The sequence below is a fragment of the Geotrypetes seraphini genome, chromosome 8 (assembly GCF_902459505.1).
Source record: "Geotrypetes seraphini chromosome 8, aGeoSer1.1, whole genome shotgun sequence".
Classification (NCBI taxonomy): domain Eukaryota; kingdom Metazoa; phylum Chordata; class Amphibia; order Gymnophiona; family Dermophiidae; genus Geotrypetes; species Geotrypetes seraphini.
This window is the reverse complement of record NC_047091.1, coordinates 12972452-12994921: the sequence shown is the minus strand read 5'-3', so window position 1 is coordinate 12994921 and position 22470 is coordinate 12972452. Positions and strand designations below refer to the sequence as shown.

At 42.0% G+C, this 22470-nt stretch overlaps 1 protein-coding gene across 5 annotated transcripts in view; it reads right to left on the bottom strand.

Annotated features, from left to right (window-relative positions):
• KDM1A (lysine demethylase 1A) overlaps positions 1–21470 on the bottom strand; it is a 58759-nt gene extending 37289 nt beyond the window's left edge. For 2 of the 5 annotated variants that reach the window (XM_033954915.1, XM_033954916.1), the window contains exons 1-8: positions 21060–21470; positions 16874–17039; positions 15018–15169; positions 10204–10282; positions 9029–9121; positions 5454–5560; positions 3303–3384; positions 1447–1541 (exon numbers count right to left, since the gene is read on the bottom strand). In XM_033954915.1, coding sequence (XP_033810806.1) covers positions 1447–1541; positions 3303–3384; positions 5454–5560; positions 9029–9121; positions 10204–10282; positions 15018–15169; positions 16874–17039; positions 21060–21380 — 1095 coding nt within the window. In that variant the 5' untranslated portion in view covers positions 21381–21470. The remainder of the gene's footprint in view (positions 1–1446; positions 1542–3302; positions 3385–5453; positions 5561–9028; positions 9122–10203; positions 10283–15017; positions 15170–16873; positions 17040–21059) is intronic. The other 3 variants (XM_033954917.1, XM_033954920.1, XM_033954918.1) reach the window with 2 other exon arrangements.
• Positions 21471–22470: the final 1000 nt, after the last annotated feature.

Below are 22470 nucleotides of genomic sequence, written 5' to 3'. Positions count from 1 at the left end.
TCAAGAAACTGCTTAGCTGAACCATGCATTAAAACAATGCACCCCACTGTACTAGACACACATACGCTGATGGCTAGTCTTGTGGGTGCTCTGTACTTTACATTAAAAAAAAATTGTAAACCACATAATACCAACTAGAGTTCAAAGCAGTTAACAAAAGAAAGCCTGAACCATCAGGAATTCCATCAAATCCATATCTAACTAACTAATTTCCCCCAGTGCTGTCTCTCCCCCCCTGCAATATGTGCAAAACTTTGCTGCATGACTCATTTTCTACCAACCTCGCTACACTCATGTCACTTCTCTCCTTGAATCACTTCACTGGCTCCCTATCTACCTTTGCATATAGTTCAAGCTCCTATTGCTGACTTACAAGTGTGTTCATTCTGCTGCCTCTCAATATCTCTCCTCTCTCCTTATATACCTCCTAGAGAACTCCATTCCTCCGATCAGCTGCTCTTAGCTTTATCCTTCTCCTCCACTGCCAATTCCAGGCTTTGGTTCCTTTGATCTAGCTGCCCCCTATGCCTAGAATAAACTACCTGAGTTTGTCCGCCACGCTCCTTCCTTTGATATAGCCTTCAGTTCATAACCCCATTCCTCACTGCCCATCAACAAACCAGCAATTAACCATTCCCCTTAACTGTATCCATGTCATCCTATTTGTTTGTCTTGTATGTTTAGATTGTAAGCTCATTCAAGTAGGGACTGTCTTCTTCGTGACTCTGCACAGCACTGCGTATGCCTGGTAGTGCTATAGAAATAATTAGTAGTAGTAGAAGTGGGATTTGAGAACCCAGGCCTCTGCTTCTCAACCCACTGCTGTAAACATCAGGTTATCCTTAAATAAAAAGCGGAAGACAAGGAAAAGGATGAAGAGCAGGGAAGTGAGATGGAGAAAAATGGAAACACGAAAATAATCCCAAAAGTACATGCAGCTCCTGATTGGTAAGGCCCGACTTTAGTGCAGGAAGAGGCGGTCAGAGCATACTGCGAGTGATTTCCTTCACTCGCCGGCACTCCGGCTGCTCTCTCCTGCCTCTCCCGCTGCCCTCTCCAGTCTCCCCCATGAAAAACAATATTCGCGGTTTATAAAGATTCGCGGGGGTTCCTAAAATGGAACCCCCGTGAATATCGGGGGAGTACTGTAATAAAAACAAGTCTTTTAAGTGGAAAGAACTTTAGTTAAAATTCAGCAATTTCTAAGTTATGTATCCTATCAATACTATAATTCAACAGTTAAAAAACAAACAGCCTAAAAGAAAAGAAAATTAGTTTGCTTTGTTGAACTGTAGCTTAAAAAAAAAATTCCTAATGGTTTCAAATTGTGCAGCATCTGTCCTGCTGTGCCTTCTTAGCACTCTTGTTCGAGCAATCACTTGGCTCCAAAGCAATTAATACTAGTATGTCAGAATCGTTGTCCAATGTCACGTCTGAGGTACTTACAGCTTGGCCATTTGCCTCATAAAGTGGGCACTTCTGCTTGATCTTGGCTAGCTCCATATTCACCTGTTTACTGATTACAGCCATTGGGTTCCCACCTGAAAAAGAACACACAATGGTCAAGTCAGGTGAGAAGAAACTGGCAGGGGGGGAGCAGAAACTCTACATATCAAAAAAAGAGAGGGATGCGGTGTGTGTAGTGGAAGCGGGCATAGGGACCAACCAGTTCTCTGCTCTCTTCTATTAAGGAGAATGAGGAGGGTCTGGCAGCATAACTGAAGCAGCAGATTAATATTAGCTAAAACACAGAGATCCCACCTCTACTCAATAATTTTGCACCATCCCTATGTACAGAATGTAAGCTCTTTGAGGTACAGACGTAACCCTGCCTTGAACTGTACATAAGAACATAAGAATTGCCGCTGCTGGGTCAGACCAGTGGTCCATCATGCCCAGCAGTCCGCTCACGCGGTGGCCTCTAGGTCAAAGCCCAGTGCTCTAAATGAGCCCAGCTTCACCTGCGTACTTTCCAGTTGAGCAGGAACTTGTCCAACTGAGTCTTGAATCCTTGGAGGGTGTTTTCCCCTACGACAGACTCCAGAAGAGCGTTCCAGTTTTCTACCACTTTCTGGGTGAAGAAGAACTTCCTTACGTTCGTACGGAATCTATCCCCTTTCAACTTTAGAGAGTGCCCTCTCCTTCTCCCTTCCTTGGAGAGGGTGAACAATCTGTCTTTATCTACTATGTTTTGATCATGTCCCCTCTCAATCTCCTCTTTTCAAGGGAGACGAGGCCCAGTTTCTCTAATCTCTCGCTGTACGGCAACTCCTCCAGCCCCTTAACCATTTTAGTTGCTCTTCTCTGGACCCTTTCGAGTTGTACCGTGTCCTTCTTCATGTACGGCGATCAGTGCTGGATGCAATACTTCAGGTAAGGGCGCACCATGGCCCGGTACAGAGGCATGATAACCTCCGATCTGTTCGTGATCCCCTTCTTTTTCATTCCTAGTATTCTGTTTGCCCTTTTCACCGCCATTGCAAGAACTTCCAAGTCTCTTTCCTGGGAGGTGTCTCCAAGTACAGCCCTGGACATCCTGTATTCATGCATGAGATTTTTGTTACCGACATGCATCACTTTACACTTACCCACTTTGAACCTCATTTGTCATGTCGATGCCCATTTTTGAGCCTGATTATGTCACATTGCAGATCTTCGCAATCCCCCTGTGTCTTCACTACTCTGAATAACTTTGTATCGTCCGCAAATTTAATCACCTCACTCGTCGTAGCAATGACAGAGCAATATTTGTAATGTACGTACTATTTTAGTGTAGTGAGGTGGGGGGAGGGCGTCCTGCCATGGCTCCACATTCAAAATTTAGGTTTTTGTACCCTGATGGGAGCAGCAGATATTCTGCTAAAACCCAGAAACAGATGGCACATGCTATAGTAGAGTAGGTACACCACCAGAAGCCAACAGCAGTGGGAAGGAGCTGTGGTATTTGGAATTCACTGTACAAGACTGTCGCTCCTGTACATGTGTACAAATAGAAATATCAGACTTTCTATACTTGTTTTATTCTAGTTTAACCTTGTACAATTGATCCAGCTTCATTCCCGAAGAGGATGACGTGGCTTTTGAAAGCTTGCAAAAAACGTATTAAATTAGTCCAATTAAAAAGGTGTCGCCTTATTTTCCACTCTTTTATTTCTATTTATTCCCTTTAAAGTGGACTAACAGGATCTCCCACAACACGTTATCCCACTTCATTCCTGTCAGACATAACTACGAGCAGCTCACCAGCATCCAAAAGTACATGGAACATTTCTTGTCAGTTGCAGAAATGATTTCAGACTTACCAAGCCCAGTGACCACCATGGCTCCTAGATCAGCAACGTAATTCCCTTTCCGAAACGTAGCTACTCGTCCTCCAACACGGTCCTGGTTAAGAGACAAAATGATATACTCTGTGTGCAGGAAAACTCTTCCTATAACCATCATTGACCTAGCTCCAATCACCACTCCAATCACTGCCTTCCCCATCCAATCAGCTGCTGCCTCAACCTACCCATTAATCCCAGCATGTTTGACTCTGCCACTGACCACCATTAGAAAGTAGGTTCATAGATCAGTCAATAACAAAATGAGCAAGACAATAAAGAAGTCAAAAAACAAAACAAGTCAATAAATAAATAAGTCAATCAATTGTAAATGGTGTAATACAGGTCTTCCAAAGAAGATGTTAGATGGATTCAGTTGCTCCAAATTATTATGACAAGGATTATTCTATATGAAAGTACATATGATAGGGCAGCGATTCCCCAATTTGTCCTGGGGGAACCTCAAGTCACTTGGGTTTTCAGGATATTCACATTGAGTATCTATTAGACAGATTTGCGTGCCAAGGAGGAAATGTATGCATATTCATTGTGGATATCCTAAAAACCTAACCGGCTGGGATTCCCCCAGGACAAATTTGGGAAATCCCTGTGATAGGGCAACATTTTTTCTTCTTTCCTTGTATTGGTTGGCCATTGGAGAATGGATTTTAATTTAAACTACATTTAGTTCTCAAGATTGTCTATGTCCTTCCTATCTTGTTGAATCCTTATTGCTTAGACCACAGAAATGCTCCTCACGACAAGTTTATATCAATTGAAATTTTCCTCCTTTCTACTCTGGTTATTTTAAGAAATTGTTTCAAACTATTATACCAAAAATGTGGAACTTGTTACCATTTGAGATATGCATTGAATCAAATTATCTTATTTTTAGAAAACTACTTAAAACCTGGCTTTTTATAATTTGATTTTTTTAAATGTTTTGGTTTTATAATTGATATTTTATACTGTTTTGATTGTAACAGATTTTTTTGTAGTCAGGATTTTTAAAAACTTGACTTTTATGATTGTACTGATTAGTATTGTATGTTAGCATTTAATTTTTTGTAAACTGCCTTGAATCACTTTTGCTGGTAGAAACAGTATATAAATTCTTATGTTATGATAATAAAACTGAACTAGCAAGGTAAAAGGCTTTTGCTGTATAGAACAAGTGTACATAAAAACATAGCAGCATAAAACTCCAACATAATAAAGGATAAAAAGTTCATTAATAATTCATAGAAACCCAGTAAAGGATCAAGTATCCAATATGTTGATACCTACTTTAGGGGACTTATCAGGGCAGCTGATGATAAACCTCCAGACTAGGAGAGCCCTTAAGAAAAGATATACCCATCATGTATTACCTAATTTCATGACAACTCTTATGTAATCCGCCTTGAACTGCAAGATAATGGCGGAATAGAAATCACTAATGAAATGCAATATACACAATGTACCCATCTTGATGATAGCAGAACATACGGAAGGTATAAAATCTCACAACGCCACTTAAAAGCATAGCAGTTAACCACTTTAAAACACTTAAAAGTAGCTCCCACAAGATTTTCAGCAGTACAGCATGTGAGATTTAAGTTAAAGTTCCTTGAAGTAGATATCAAGCCAAAAACATATTGGGAATGTGACCTTTTTCCGGGCATAATTTGTTAATGGACTTTTGTTTATCCTTTATTATATGCTGATGTACACTGGAGTTTTATGCTATTGTGGTTTTATGCATGCTTGTTTTATACAATAAGTGCTTTTTACTTTACCCCAAAGATTGAACCTCAACCACATTCTGACCCATCTTCTCTTATCCAAACCAAAACACACTTTACACAACCCTCACGCTTGAGAAATGGGGATAAAATGCAAGAAACATGAATTGATTTAGTGACGGCCAAGAAAAAAAGGAAGAGAGTCTCTACAGGTTTAGAATATCTGGCTCCAGATCCATTATACATAAATGTACACTGACCCAAGAAAAAAATTCTTAGCTTAGTTATCACAACTTGTGGCTAGCTATAACTTGCAAAGGCAACAAATCCTAGTCCAGCACAATGGCTAATACTGTTGCACACATATTCATACTGTCAATGGGTAAACAAAACAGCAGCCGTATACCCGAGCCTCCAGAAGGGTGACGTCCATTCCAAAACTTTGCAACTGGCGTGCTGCTGCCAAGCCAGAGACTCCAGAGCCGATGATAATCACCTTGCCAGTTTTCTTTGCTAGAGAATAAACATGAAAATATTACATTCAGATGTATCAATGGTGAAACACCACTGTCCAAAGTCATCAAAATAATTTAAAAAAAACAAACAACCCACACATGTAATAAAGATCTGACATATTAGTGGGCTGTCATTACATTATAGTTCAGAAAAACAGAATATGGAATAAATGTGACAACTGCCTCAGGAAAATGCAACCCAAGGATTTATGTGCATCTGTAACTCTACATGCCAGCACCACTTCCAGAGGGAAGGAAAAGAATACAGTGTGATGTTCTTGGAGGCTGGAAGACTGAGTTCAGCTCTCAGCAGAACGTAGATTTACTGAGCAATATTTTCCGAGGCCCTGTAGCTCCCTTTTTCAGGGGTGTATGCAGTAATAATTACAGCTAGTGTAAACCGCACCACCAAAGAAATATGTTTCATAATCCTATGGGTTTTAGCCTTGACTCAAAGAGATTTTTCAGATCACACTAGTGTAATTTCAAATACAATACTCCCCCAATATTCATGGGGGTTCCATTCTAGGAACCCCCGCAAATATCAAAAAAACGCAAATACGGTTTTTCGCCTGGGGAGGCAGGAGAGGGTAGCTGGAGTGCGGGCGAGTGAAGGAAATCATTCGCAGTATGCTCCGACCGCCTCTTCCTGCACTAAAGTCAGGCTTCACCAATCAGGAGCTGCTTTGACATGCAGCTCCTGATTGGTGAAGCCCGACTTTAGCACAGGAAGTCCCGGTCGGAGAATACCACGAATGATCGGGAACACGAACTGCGAATGACCGGGGGAACACTGTAGTATTTATAAAATGCCTTTTCAAGAAATTGCCAATACAGAAGGTGATGGTATTTCTGTCTCTGTGGCCTTTTTTCTCCCCCAACCCCATAAACTTTGAACAGCGCACAAATTTGTTATGAAGCCAGGCAGTGTCATAGTGAGGGGCGTGGTGTCTCCTGCTCCCCCCCTCATGCCTTCCCTTCCTCTCACAAGCAGCATCTTCACACTGCTGCCCATGCCAGCCTCAGATGCTGCTCACGCTAGGAAAGAACCAAAGAGGTACCAGGGGTGGGGGAGGGCGAGAGAGGAGCTGGTGCTCCCATTAAAATGGTGCACATGGTGGTTTGCCCTTTCTTACTAAGCCACTAGAGTAAGGTTACTTTAAAGATGCTAGATTGTTTTACTCTTCAAAGATGCTAGATTGTTTTACTCTTCAAAGTTGGGGGATCAATGAAGAGGACACGGTATGGAAGGGGTGAAAATTTATGACGTTTGCCCGTAGAAATTCATTGAACTCAAAGCATAGCAATGTCGCTCCTTATTTACCCTTTCTTCATAAGGGAAGGGGGGTTCCATCCTCTTAATTATTTTCATCACCCTTCTCTGAAACTTTTCTAGTTGCACTTTATCCTTTTTGAGATGAGGGTGATCAGAACTGCACCCAGTACTCAAGGTACAGATGCACCAGAGACTTGCACAAAGGCCTAATATTTGCAGTTTTGCTCTCAATTCCTTTTCAAATAATTCCTAATATTTTAATTGCTTGTTGAGCAGCCGTGTCACACCAGCCTGAAAATGTTTTGATTTCGACTCCTAACTCAGAATCAAGTCTGGATTCATTTTCCCCTATGTGCATCACTTGACCACAATAAAGGAGGGAAGTTATCAGTGTGGGATACTGTTAAGTGGGCTTATTTTAGCAAAGGGTCTTGCTGCTTAAAATGGGATGCCGTGCTAAAGCAACGTTTCAGTAACCTATGTTGATAATGCGCCTCCTAAATTTCATCTGAGCTTTACATATCTAGTCACACAATTTCTCTGCTGTTTTAACTGCTATAAAATCTAAATAATTGTGTGTCATCTGCAAATTTGTTCACCTGATTCCAGATCATTTATAAATATGTTAACACATTACAGGTCCTAAATCAGAACACTCAACATATTTTTTTTAAGATTGTAAGTTCTTTTTTTTTTTTTAATAATTCTTTATTCATTTTTAAATCTTACATCAAGTGAATTACACATATTAAAACAATTTTCATATATCACTTGTATTTACATTCAAATATTCCTATATAATATAATAAATCCCCCCTTTTTTCCAATAATCCTATTCCATATGATAAACATTCCCACCCCAACCCAACCCCACATATATATTACCCATGATATCTGATCATTAGAGTAATTAGTCAATGGCCCCCATATTTTCTTAAAATTATGAATATTCCCTTGTTGTAACGCTATCATCTTTTCCATCTTATATATGTGACAAACTGAATGCCACCAAAATGTATAATTTAATTTAGTATAACCTTTCCAATTTTGAGTAATTTGTTGCATGGCGACCCCTGTCAATATTAATAATGACTTGTTATTATTTGCAGAAATCGGACTCTGAGTTCTCATTGCTGTACCAAATAATATAGTGGCATATGAGAGTCCTACATGATTTTCTAATAATTTATTAATTTGGGGCCAGAAAGCATTTATACAGGGACAAAAAAAAAAAAAAAAATCAAATGATCTAACGTCCCAACTTCTAATCTACAATGCCAGCATCTATTGGATCTAGTGCTATCTAATTTTTGTAAACGTGTAGGGGTCCATAAAACTCGATGTAACAAAAACATCCACGTTTGACTCATAGATGCTGATTTTGTAGACCTTAATCTCCAGGACCAAAATCGTTGCCATTGAGATGCAGAAATCGTCTGTCCAATCTCAATACTCCAAATATCCCAAGTCCAGTTTTCTTTTTTTTAATTTAAAAATCCATATAATAATTTATACCATTTTGCGGCTTGGTGTCCCAAAAAGTCCGCCTGAAAGCAGAGGACCTGCAAGCTATATTGAGTATTAAGACCCTTCCATTCAGGGAACCCTACCTGAATAGCCTAAGATTGTAAGTTCTATTGAGCAGGGTTTGTCTTTTACATGTTTTAACATATAGTGGTAGTATTTGGAAAACTGTCGATTTAATTCTACTCTTTTTCTTGTCATTTAGTCCACTGCCTCCTTTCCCATGACTTTCTAATTTCCTGAAGAGTTTCTCATGAGGGGTATTGTCAAATGTCTCCTGAATATTCAGATATACCAGGGGTCTCAAACTCAAACCCTTTGCAGGGCCACAATTTGGATTTGTAGAGCCGCAGAAAAAATAGTTAATGTCTTATTAAAGAAATGACAACTTTGCATGAGGTAAAACTTGTAAACTTTATAAATCTTTCCTTAATTGCTTCTGATCATTTCAGCTATACACAGCTGAAAGTAGTGCAACATGCAGAAAGATGCAGCAAAGCACTCAATGGTAACATACCGAGGGCCTCAAAATAGTACCTGGCGGGCTGCGAGTTTGAGACCACTGAGATATACTGTACTAACTAGCAAAGCCTCGTAAACCCTTGTGCTGTGATCCCAGCATTTAACACAAAGACTGATCCAAAATCATTGTGTCAAAGTACTTACTTGGCAAAGGTTTGACCCTCTTGTAGATTCCAAAGTTAATTAAGCCATGTCTTTCCAGATAACTGTGTATTCTATGCACAAGCACAGTATCACCTATAAATACACAAGATAAATTACATATTCACATGCCTATGGCACTTCAACTTTGCAAGATTTATTTATTTTGTTAATATTTCACAAAATGCGATTTACATTCATGTACAGTATTTTGCTGTGCCTAGAGGGCTCACAATCTATGTTTCTACCCGAGGCAAAAGAGGGTTAAGCAGCTTGCCCAAGGTCACAAAGAATGCAAGTGGAATTTGAACCTTAATCTTTCTGGTTCACAGTCTCCTGCAATAAGCTATTCCTTCACCCATCCATCTGTGCCGGTCTAGAGAGAGATGCTAAAGAAATCACTTTTGGAGACTCCCCCCCCCCCCTCACCCCGATTTTTCTCACAGGCTCTAACAGCCTGCACTCACTATGCCATGCTGGTACCGACAGCTACTTAGACAAACTGCAGCCAGAGAACCTCTGCCTCAGACAAGCCTGGAAACCCAGATAGCTTGCTTCTTCAGACTGTTTCTCAGTTCTAGCGGCCAGACTGAGACCTCAAACCCCAACTGGAACTTGTATGCAGATGGGGGGGGGGGAGGGGGAGGAAATGCAGTCAGCACCTGATCCTGGTGAAAAACTGCCACAGGGCCACTCAGCCTGCACTGAAGCTCTCTGTGGACAAAATCTGGAGCGAACCTTGCTGCCAAGGGAACAGGCCCTGAGCTCTTGGGACTACAGACCTCTGCCCTCAGAGTCTGTTGTCTAGCAGTCAGAGACTTCCCGAGTCTGGGAGCCTCTGTAGCATAAAAAAGACACACAACAGGATTAAAAAAAAACAAACAAAAACCCCAAAATTAAAGAAAAATAAACATGAGCGCAACAGACTCCTACCATCTCACATGTAAAGAGTAAAACTGAGGAATTACAGGATAGTCCAGTGAGGGGAGGCGGAGCAGATCAGAGTGGCACAATCCATATGTTCAAGAATAATGTGCCTATTGCACTAGAAGAGGCTATTTATGTGCCTTTCTGACCCATGAAACCAAGCAGCTCCTTAAAGAATTACCCCATTTTCCCACTGCAACCTCCCACAAAGCATTAACTTGCACAGAGAAAAGGAAAGAAAATGAACCTACTGTTGTATGGCGCTTCCAGTTGCTGAAGAGTAGCCTCAAACGTCAACTGAATCTTGGGGTTATCCAACCACAACTGCAACTGCAGTAACAAACAGGACAGATGAGTGCTCGAGAGAGCCATCCTGCAGTCTTACAGAAAGGATCATGCCACAGTGTGAACATTTTGGAAAACTTAGGTGCCAGTCAAAATATTCTAGGAGACTGAAAAGTGTTCTTCTTGCTTCTAGCTTTATATTTTATTCGTCGCTCTTTTGCTTAGCTTTTTTCTCTCTTATTTTTCTTGTCTTCTTTTTTTTTAAGTCATGTTTTGTTAGATCACCTAGTGTGGAAGATGCATCCTGTAGGACAAGAAGTTTAGAAGTTGGATACTAGCACTTCCTGTATTTTGATCTTACAGGAAAGAATATGTACCTCCAGTGTGTTACGCTAATGGACCACACAGAAAAGGTGACCTCCTAGAGTTTTTTGCCATTTGAATTTCAACAAGAAATTTTATTTACTTATTCAGTCATCATACTTACATATTACTTTAAATAATATTTAATTATCTTAAGCTTACATATTACTTTAAATAATATTTAATTATCTTAAGCTATGTTGATGTTACTGACATTTTAGCTTTGCTACCTAACAATTTAGCTAAAATGCAGTAAAACGACGTCATTCAAATAATAAAATTAACAATATGTCAGAATTTTGAAGTCTCTGTGAACGCTCAAAGGGCCCGATTCTGTATGCGACAGCTGAGAATCGCACACCGGCATCTTATACAGAATCGTCTAACCTTCCTGATACTGTAACTGGCGTCCATGTCACCGGTTAGAGAATTGTGTTGCCGCTGAGCTGATCGTGGCAAGGGAATCCTCAGCTCAGCTCAAGGAAACTCCATTCCCGCAAGCATCCACAGCAGGAGGGATGCCACAGACATTTTCGGGGGTGGGGATCAGCGGTGGGAGGGAGTGAGCATTCCCTCCTGTTGGCCAGCTTGCGGTGAGGTTCAGGGGGTTCCCTGCCGTGACTGCTCATCTGATCACAGCAAGAAGATTTCCTTGTGGCGATCATTTAGCGGCCGCATCTATTTGAAATGCAGGCCAGCACCTCAATGGCCTACATTTCAGGTGCCTATCGTGGCCCTAGGGACACACCTAGGGCCGTTTAAGCTCACCCAAGGCCATTTCCGGGTGAAACCATACCCACGTCCAGACTTGAACGCGCTTAAGCGTCCCTAGGCACCTACATGCACTAGTGAAAGAAGCCTACAGTATAAGCGGCCTGCCTCGGGTTTGTTAGACAGCAGTAGGACGCCTACTGTTGCCTACAATCGGAATGCCATTTATAGAATTTGTCCCAAAATGTCAACCTCCAGCTTTAACAAAGGCCTTCAGTCACTCTGGGCTCCATTTACAAAGCCGTGGTAGAGGTTTCTACTGCAGGCCAGTGAAGTAAATGTTCCGATGCTCATAGGAATTCTATGAATGTCGAAGTAATTAGCTCGTCAGCCTAAGGTAGAAACCTCAACTGCAGCTTTGTAAAAGCCAGTGTTTGGGAAGTTCTTAACAACCTTGACAACAGGTCCCTGTGGCAGGCTGTCTTACATTATCTGCAGTGCTTCCTTGAATTCAGTGGGATGGAGCTTGTGATAGGCCTTCAACATTGTTCCTCAATGGTCTATGTCACTGTGACATCAGTAACAGTAAAGCTGGTACCCTCCCCTTCTTTTCCCCCCAAATAATGGCAGTTTTATAGTGCATCAAAAACCTACCTTGTGTGTTGAGCAAGTTTTAAAGTGCAAACATTGCTAGGTGGTCAAGCTAAAAAAAAGTCTGCAACTTCACTATGTTTAAAGATAATCTCATTCCACTTGGCACATAAAGGTAGATAGTAACAACAAATAAAGCTGTAAAATTTCATGTTGATATTCCAAGTGGTTGCTAAGAAAACAGCAAAAAAACTCTAGGGTTTGTTTGGTTTTTTTTTTTTGTCTCACCCTGTACAAAGGAGCAGAACTGGTGCTGTGTTCCAACCAAGGGTTTAGAAAGAGGCTGGAAGGAGTAGAAAAAAGCAAGCAAAAGTAGGGGGTGAAGAAAGAAGAAGTGATATGAAAACCAAAAAATATACTTTTCAAAAGTTGACACCATTAATCTTCCTGAACCATTTCAGCTAATAAGGTGGATCTCATACCCAAGATAAGTTCTGGAGCTTACTCTGTTAGGAGTAGGAATTTCATCTCCTTGCAAAAGTCTCTCCAGGAACTTGTGTGGATGAAAGGCTCTCTGACCACAGTAAAAAGACTTATCTTTACTGTCTTTTTCTAGCCTGACTTTGCTGAAATATTTAGGGTTATCATACCAGTGTCTCGCAAACTTTCCGGCTGGAGGCACACTAAATCCAGTGCCCTGGCCGGAAGGCAACCGAAGTGCACAGAGGCCATCTGGCTGCGACCCGCTTCAGTGGAGGGATCCGGGAGGTGAGGAGAGACATCTGTGCTGGCTGGCTTCCTACAAGACGTGCCTCTCGCCGTGAGAGGCATGTCCTGTAGGCAGTCAGCCGGTGTGGACGACTCTCCTCCTCGCCAGTGTCACGGCACGCCTGAAATCTCAGGAGGTATCCAGTTTGCGATACACTATATTATACAATTACTAAAACAGACATACTGCTGCTGGATTTACAAATAAGCCACTGAATAATGCTTCCTGCATTCACAAACTCCCGCACGTTGTAACATGCATCTATAGACCCTCACCACACAGTATCCTCCTTTCTTCTGACTTTTATATCACAATTAAACAATGATAACAGCAAGCTGATCAAAAGAATAAAATTTATCTTTACTCACTAATTTTGCTCTGGGTGTTAAAAACAGATGCCCGACACCAGCTTGGATAAAAAGCAAAAGTTTTGGATAGTGTCATTAGATGTGTTTTCAGCTTTCGACACTGTGGACAGTTGCATTTTGCTGAATAAATTAATGGCAACAGGAATAAGTGGTTCACTATATGAATGGTTGGCTTCTTATTTCCAGGATAGATCTATTCAGGTCAAGAGTAAAGGATCAGTGTCTAAAATAATGTCGATATCTAAAGGAATTCCACAAGGTTCGGCACTTTCAGCATTACTCTTTAATCTCTGTTTTTAAGGAACTGAATGTTAGTTACCAATTATATGCCGATATTAAGGGTTTTTTTTTTTTTTTTTGTCCGAATGGCAGAACTAATTGCAAGATAACTGTGAATATGTGGATGCAGCATCAAAAACTGGTAGGGAGAGCAGAGGATCCTTTGTGGCCAGATGAAATTGAAGTTGAAGACATGAAAATTCCAGCGAAAAGAAAAATTAAACTCTTAGGAATTTGGTTAGACTCAACTTTATATATGAAAGATCAAGGTTTTGTCTGTAGTTAAATCCTCCTTTTTTTTTTCAAATGCAACTCTTAAGCAGACTATCAACCAATGCTATCAACTTATGATTTCAGAATTGTAGTTCAAAAGTAAGATACTACAGAAATTAGATTATTGCAATGGTCTATATCTGGGGATGGCATCCTCCAGGTAGGTATAGAAGCAATGCAAGTTGTACAAAATGCTGCTGCTCAGCTTATCTATAGTGGAGGTAAATTTGAGCATGTTACCGCTCTAACTGCTGCTGCACTGGTTGCTTATTAAGAGTAGGATAATATTTAAGGAATTGGTGCTGATTTTTCATGCAGTCCATAATGGAGTGCCCTGGAACTTATCACAATCTATGATATGGCATCACTCGCAGCACTGTGAAATCTGAAAAGCAATGCGGTTATCCATAGATGAATCGCAACAAGTAAAAAATGCTGACACTAGAAAAAAAAGCAATTTCAGTAGCAGGGGGGTGAATTTTTGGAACAACCTGTTTGGGCAATTGAGATCAGTGGATAACATTTAGCATTTAAAGAAACTTCTGAAAACATCCTTATTTGTGGAAGCCTTTTTAAAAATAGATATAAGGTACTGGTTACTAAGAAATAACAAATGAAAGATGTTAAATTTATATGTTAGTGATTGTTTTATGTTGGTTTTATTTGATTTTACGTATTATTGTAACCCGCTTCAGTTTTAAGTGGGATATAAGACTGTTAAATAAATACATAATAACATTAGTACAATCATGAAACCACATTCAAACCAGATATATTAAGAGGAGGTATAGACATACTTTAACACCACAATTGTAGAGACACAGTCACTTAGCCCAGTGGTTCTCAACCCTGTCCTGGGGGACCTCCAGCCAGTCAGGCTTTCAAGATATCCCTCATGAATATGCATGAGAGAGATTTGCATACCTGTCACTTCCATTATATGCAACTCTCTCTCATGCATATTCATGAGGGATATCTTGAAAACCTGACTGGCTGGGGGGGTCCCCCAGGAGAGGGTTGAGAAGAACCACTGACTTAGCCAACATTCAAAAAGCAAACAGACACACCAAATTTTACTTTTTTGATGTTGGCTAAGTGACTGCATCTCTAGAATTGCGAATTTTAAGTACATCCATGCCCATTCCTTGGTTTCTAGATTGTGAAGAATATTTAAGTTTTTAGCTTTCTTAATATATTTCAATGTGGTTTCATGATTGTACTAATATGGTTTTATGTATGTACAGTATGTGTTCATAGGATTTTATATACCCCTAAAACAGCCCCATGCAAAACATGTCCTCGTTGAGCATCTGTTTTTAACAACCCAAAGCAAGATTGGGGAATAAAGATAAATTTTATTCTTTGTTTCCAAGTTCGATCTTGTCAGCCAATTTCTGAGATTCTTATATCACATTTGACAACTTACCGTTCGGTTCCGGATGTAAAGAAAAACCTTCTGAGTGGGCTGTGGTCCACTGATGATGTCAGGGAAACATGCCGCTTCTTGTGATGTCATTCGGTCATGGGGCAATCTGCTCTGGAAAGCTGCCCCCTCTACACCTGACCAAGAGAAGAAATCTGCATAGATACTGGGCAAAACCAGTAAAACTTCTTAGTGTCTGTAGTACCTACAAGGACTGCAACTGGGCCCAACATGTCCAAACACTGGAGAAACTGCTTCTCTCATTATACAGATTTTATATACATAATGTATGTTACATAGCTGTGGAGTTTGGAAACAATTTGGGGTGGAGTTGATAAAAATGAACTAACTCAGACTCCAGCTTCAAAGTAAAACTTGCAACATTATAATATATAGTAAATTTTATCATTTTATACTTAAACTTGTGTGTTCAAGGTTCTTTGTTCAAACTTTAAATAAATGTATTTTGTGGTCTATTAGTATTCATTCTGCATATAAAGAAATATCCTATGTTTCTATAATTTATGAAATTTCTCTTAGATCTACTGTATATAGTAGAGTTGGAGGTTTGGTGAATCGACTCAACCCTGATAAAATCAACTAGATTTTAAAAATATGATATTTACTGTTCAGTCTTAATAGTCTTTGAAATGTGATAACGTGTTAAAAGCTGCAACTGCACACTGGATTGTTTAACACAGCAAGAATAAATCAAAGAAAAACATTTAACATAGGGCCTCAATGGCCTGGGTAAAGTGGGGTTGGACACTTTCCTGGAGGAAAAGTCCATAGTCTGCTATTGAGACAGACATGGGGGGAAGAAACTGCTGGCCCTGGATCGGTAGCATGGAATGTTACTACTATTTGGGTTTTTTCCAGGTACTAGTGACCTGGATTGGCCACCATGAGGATGGGCTACTAGGTTAGATGAACCATTCGTCTGACCCAGTAAGGATATTCTTACGTAGGCTGACCACCTCTGCTCCCTATTCCTCTGTTCACCACAGGAGACTATGAGGTGGTTAGTCAGTCTGGAAGGATTCAGAGTGGTGAATAATGGAGCACCACAAATACAGGGAAAGTGCACCTGGACTGCAAGGGATGTAAAAATATGCAATCAGGTAAATGCCATGGAGACAGAACAGGGGCGTAGCCAGACACCTAATTTCAGGTGGGCCTGGACACAAGTTGAATGGACAGAATGATGCTTCCACATAGGCAATCCTATCTCTCTCCTCTTCCACCCGGGCGATCCGGTATATCAAGCCTCTACCCCCCCCCCTCACCCATTACAGCATATCTTTTGAAGAGCAGATCTTTGCTGGCAACAAGGTGCGTGACTGATACAAACTGCTCACACTGGCCCCCAAACCCCTGCAGCCTTCCTTCTGACATACTCCACCTGTGCAGAAAATGGAAGTTGCATCAGGCGGAAGGGTGCGAGTCAAGTTGCTTGCTTCTGGCAAAGATCTCTTCTTTAAAGGTACGCAAGAGAAAGAAGTTTCAGGAGTTTTTAGCTGGCGAGCCTTGGGGATTTCCCAGCAGTTACATCATAGGCGTGTTGCTTCTGGGTGGGCCAGGGTCCACTCAGGCCCACCCATGGGTATGCCATTGGGACAGAGAGAATGAAAGAAAACTTTAGAAATCTGGAAGAACAGTCATAATAGCCTTATTGAGTCAGACCAATGATCCATCTAGCCCAGTATCCCATCTTCATAGAGGCCAATACAAGTCACAAATCAAAGAGCTGAGGTATAAAAATCTAAGGAGCAAGAATAATGCAGATTCCTATCTGCTATAGACATGACCAATAGGCATGAACTCACATCTGAAGTTGGATTTGGCTCTAATGAACTCACCAGATGGCTCCTCAGGTTCACTTTCATTCTCTTCTTCTGGAGGCGGTTGTGGAGGTGGTGGAGGTACTTTCTTTTCTCTCTCTGCTTTAGCATTTCTCTCTTCTTCCGAATAATATTCATCTTCAGAAAGATTTGCAAGAGACTCATCCATCTCCCTATATTCTACCTGCAAACAGCAATTACACCATTACCCGAGGGCTGGGCTTTTTGGATTATGACTCCTACGTAGTAGCACTGAGTTGTGCATTTTCAAGGGGGGTGGGGGGTGCTTGACTACAGAACTAATTCATTGTTGAGGGGGGGGGGGGGTTCATGATTTCAAAATTTCAGAAAAAAAAAAAAAATCAGGTTGGTCTCTAACAGTTTATTTATCTCAGTGTAGCACCAGCAGAGATGTCTCTAGAGTAAACTGTCACACTGCATGGCACTCTGCATTTTGAAAAGGGAGCGTGGCAGTAAGACAATGGTGCCAGTGGGAAAGTGAGGCCGCCTGCATTCACCTCTTGTAGGGACCACAAGGCACTGATCAGGAATGTGATGCGGCAGGGACACCAATGAGACAACAAAGAGGGTAAAGGGGATGGGACTTGTATACCGCTTTTTCTGTGTGGTTTATATTTTAGACAGGTACTTATTTTGTACCTGGGGCAATGAACTGTTAAGTGACTTGCCAAGAGCCACAAGGACCTACAGTAGGAATTGAACTCACCACCTCAGGCAACTGCTCTAACCACTAGGCCACTCCTCCATGCCAAAGACCCCCTCATTATGGTATTCGGCACAGTATTTATTTAGATTTTTAGCTCACATTTTTTCAACGACAGCTGAAGGTGAGTTACATTCAAGTACAGCAGGTACTTCCCTGACCTGGAGGATTCATAATATAAGTGGCTCTTTTACTAAAGCTTAGCATTCACTCAGGGATGTTAGCATGCGCTAAATGCCACATGGCCCACACTTACAAAATAGGATGCACAGCATTTAGTGCGCCCTAATTCATGTTAAGCTTTAGTATAAAGGTCCGCCCCTAGTTTTGTACCTGCAGCAATGGAAGGAGGATAAAAATAATTATTTCCATTTCTTTAATCATATATTTTGTTTACTTAAATTTGATTAAAAAAAAATATTACTGTAACAAAATAAAGCTATTTTACATTTAAGAAATGTTAAAGATCTCACAATTTTCAGAGCTGGAAGAATTGTGGGTATCAGGACTCCTAAAGAGTTTGCTGGGGAGAACGGGATATAAAATGAACCAAATAACCCCCCCCTTTTTACAAAACCATGAAGGCAGTTTTTAGCACAGGTCGGCGGACTGAATGCTCTGCGCTGCTCCCGACACTCAAGAGTTGCTATGAGCGTCGGGAGCAGCACAGAGCATTCAGCGCGTTGGCCTGTGCTAAAACCCACTTTTTTGTAAAAAGGTGGAGGTGGGGGTAAATAAATACAATTTAGGATCTGGCATGCAAAGGAAGCTGGCGAGAGGGAGCTGCAGCGGTTTGGAGGATTCTGGGTCAGAGAATGCTGCCACAACTGTCAGCAGCAGGGTCTTGAAGAGTCGCCATGAATTCCCTGGAGGGAAGGGGGTGAGGTTGGCGAAAGCAAGGCTGGAAAGAAGGTGGGGAACAATAAGAGTAGTACAGAGGGTTACATACAATACATGCATCATTGCAAGGAATCATCCTAGTCACTACAAAACAAATTCATAGTTTTCTCTTCACAATTGATATATAATATCATAAAGACGCTGTCTTGATTTCCAATTCTAAACTTCTTAAAATCAGTATTATGATAGTATATAATTACTTTAATAGATTTATTCTATGTCCTAATCAACCATGTCTTCAGATTTCTTCAAAATGTATCATCTTTTTATTTTAACCACAGATGTAAGGCTAGAGTTCCTAACTATGGTACTATTCCCTCTTCTTACTCCCAAGAGACCATATTAAAATTTCTTGACTGGAGGGAGCATTATTTTACGCTGATTTCTCATCTTTGCTGTTCCAGTCCAGACTAATACAGCTACCCTTTTGAAACCCTTCTGTAAGCTATAGTTTTACATCTTATGGACATTCTCAACTGTCTCATTTATACATTAGTATTCAGACATTTCAGCACTGTCATTGCTAACATTAGTTTGAACTAAATATAGTTAGTGCTGATAGATGACTTGAAACAAGCAAAAAACAAAAGGAATTGACCCCAAAATATCCACAAAGAAGAAAATCCAGAGAAAACCAAAAAAACTCTGTGGAGTGACGATGTTCCCAAATGGACTTTATTGGAAGTATCAAAGTTCCAAAGGTACACTAAAATCATCCACATAAAAGTAAATCATCCACATAAGAGCCTTAAAGGACCTAGTCCGCTAGGGATACAGGACCCAACACGGTCCGCGTTTCGACAAAAAGTCTTCTTCAGGGGTCCCTGGCGGTCCTATAAAGGTGAGTACGTGGGAAACAATTGTGTGGTGAACCGGAAGTGAGATACTGCTTGCATTTGCAATGGAAAGGGGCAAATGCAAGCAGTGTCTCTCTTCCAGTTCACCATACAATTGTTTCCCACGTACTCACCTTTATAGGACCCCCAGAGACCCCTGAAGAAGACTTTTTGTCAAAACGCGGACCGTGTTGGGTCCTGTATCCCTAGCGGATTAGGTCCTTAAAGGCTCTTATGTGGATGATTTATTTTTATGTGGATGATTTTAGATGACTTGAAATTCAACAGTTCCAGTGACCATCAATCAGTGGAACAAATTTGTAGTGAAAAGCTTTTCAGAGGACATCAAGATGATGTCTGGCCTAGACAAACGTGATAAGGCAATTTTCCTTAGAGGGAAATTGAGCAGAACTGAAAACATCCTTCTGAGAGAAAAAGGAACCCAATATAAAGGTGTATATAGAATATCTGAGAATGGGATTTGATATACCACCTTTTTGTGGTTATAATCAAAGATATTTACATAGAAACACAGAAAAATTATGATAGAAAAAGGTCAAATGGCCTATCCAGTCTGCTCATCCACGCATCCACTGTCTCCTTCTCTCCCTAAGAGATCCCATGTGCTTGTCCCATGCTTTCTTGAATTCAGACCCGGTCATTGTCTCCACCACCTCTACCGGGAGACTATTCCATGAATCTACCATCATTTCTGTAGAAAAGTATTTCCTTAGATTACTCCTGAGTCTTATCGCCTCCTAAATTCATCCTATGTCCTCTCATTCTGTTGCTTCCTTTCAACTGAAAGTCTCATGTCATACACATTTATGCCACATAGGTATTTAAATGTCTCTTTCATATCTCCCATCTCCTACCTTTCCTCCCAAGTATACGTATTATACATATGCACTTAGGAGCAAATTCTATAAATTGACGTCCTGATTGTAGGCAGCGGTAGGCATCCTACCGCTGTCTGGCAGCGAATCAGGATGCACAACACAAGCTCGCCCAAAGCTGGGCATGGTTTCACCTGGAAGTGGCCTTGAGCGAGCTTAAGCGGCCCTAGGCGTCTCCCTAGGGCCACGACACACGCCTGAAATGTATGCCAAAAAATGCTGGCCTACATTTCAAAAACTAAAACTAGATGCAGCTGGCCGAGCTGATCGCAGCATGAGCTGGTAGGCCTCCCTGAAGCGGTGGCTTCGGGGAATCCTGCCGGCTCAGCTGATCGGGAGGGGGGGGGGAAGTGGAGGATACATGTCGCCATCAGCTGAGTGGCTGTGGCAGGGAACCCTCCTGCCGGACCTCCCGAACCCCTCCAACTGGCGACACCCACCTCCAGACCCCTCCTGACACTCCCAAGCCCGCATCCCTAAGTCTCCCTGACACCCTCCCAGCCTCACCGGGTACCTTTGTAGGAGAAAGTTTGGCCAGAGGGATGCTTATTCCCTCCCTCTTCAAAATGGTGGATCTTGGTGCATCCTGGGATGCCCCTCTCTCATGCATAATCATTGTGGATGTGCAGAAAGCCCAACCAGCTGGGTGCACCCCGAGGACTTGTTGAGGAGCAATGATTACTCACCTCCTGCATTCTCAGATCCCCATCTCTTTTAATTCCCCTGTATGAAATTCACAGACCTACCTACATCAACAACATCAGATATGTCCAGGCGCTCCAAACCTTCCCGCCCTATCCTAATCTTCTTTAACCCACGCGCCTCCTCTGAATCTCCCCCCGCTATACCTTGGCTCGCTTCCTGCGGCTGGTTCTTCTGCCCTCGGGGGTCTCCAGGACGCCGCCCTCCTGGCCACTACCATCACCAGCGCCGGCCAGACCGGACTCGGCCCCCGGGGACGCTCGCTCTTTCTTGCGGGGGGTGCGCTCACCCCCGGGCCCCGCCGAGCCGTTGTCCGACGAGTAGGACGAGGCCAGGCCGGGGGCGGCCAACGAATCGGGGCCCGCCTCAGCCAGTGGCCCCACAACGCCGCCCACGCCGCTCGCAAAGGCGCAGAGTCCCGACGCCGCCGCCCCGACGCCCGGCTCCAGCTTCTTCCCGGACAGCATGGCCGACTCCCCCGGCAACGCCGCCACTCTGCGCCGAGCGCCGCGCACCGCCGGCGGCCGAACAAAGACCGGAAGCCAGGCTGCCCCCTCCTCCCCCCCCTCCTCCTCCTCCCGGCTGCGCGCGCCGCGTCGCGTCATGACGTCGCGCGGCCGCCGCCGACTCCGCCTCTCGAGACGGCCCTGTTGGGCTTGGCAGGGAAAGCGTGGCGGGCTTTTTGGTCAGCGCCACTGACTGGACACGCTCAGAAAAAAACGGAACAAGGTAACATTTAAATTTCCCCAGAATTCCATTGCCTCAACGGTTCTCCCTCTGCATCTATTCTTATCTCCCCTCTTTTTTCAACCTTTCAAAGTCCTTTAGATCATTGTAATCTTATGAGAAGGTTTATTTTCTTATTTTTCTCATCTATTCTCTATTTTATTTCTTCATTACTCTACTAATTGTCGTTTTTCCAGGTACTTTAGTTAGATTGTGAGCCTTCGGGACAGTAAGGGAATATCTAAGTACCTATTTTTACTTATAATTTTAATGCACCCTATTGTCTATTTTTTCTGTAAACCGCTTAGAATCCTAACGGAGTTTAGCGGTATATAAGAAATAAATGACAAATTTCATTACATTACATAAGCCATCATCCATTGCTAATTTTGTGAAAAATCAAAATGTTTAATCTGGCATACACATATGTGATTTGTACGACCCCTCTGACTATATTATCTGATCTGACATTCCTGACTGTTATGTTGCTTGTTTTGTTCACATGTTCATAAACCTCAATTAAAAAAATTGAACTAAAAAAAAAAAAATCCATCAATAGACAGACAACCCAACCACAACCCAGTAGCCTGCATCATTCCTCCCCCCTCTTCTATTATCAGTAACCAGGGCCGGTTTTAGGCACGTTGGGGTCCAGGACAGAAATTAAAGAGAGGGCCCCTCCCCCCTCTGGCTACCACACATAAACCTCCCCCACCCCATTACTACCGCACTTAAAAACATCTTTAACCCTTGATCTGGCAGTGGTGCTCAGAAGCAACTTGTGTTTTCTATGGCTCTGCTGGGAAAACTGCAGCTCCAAATGCCTGTTAC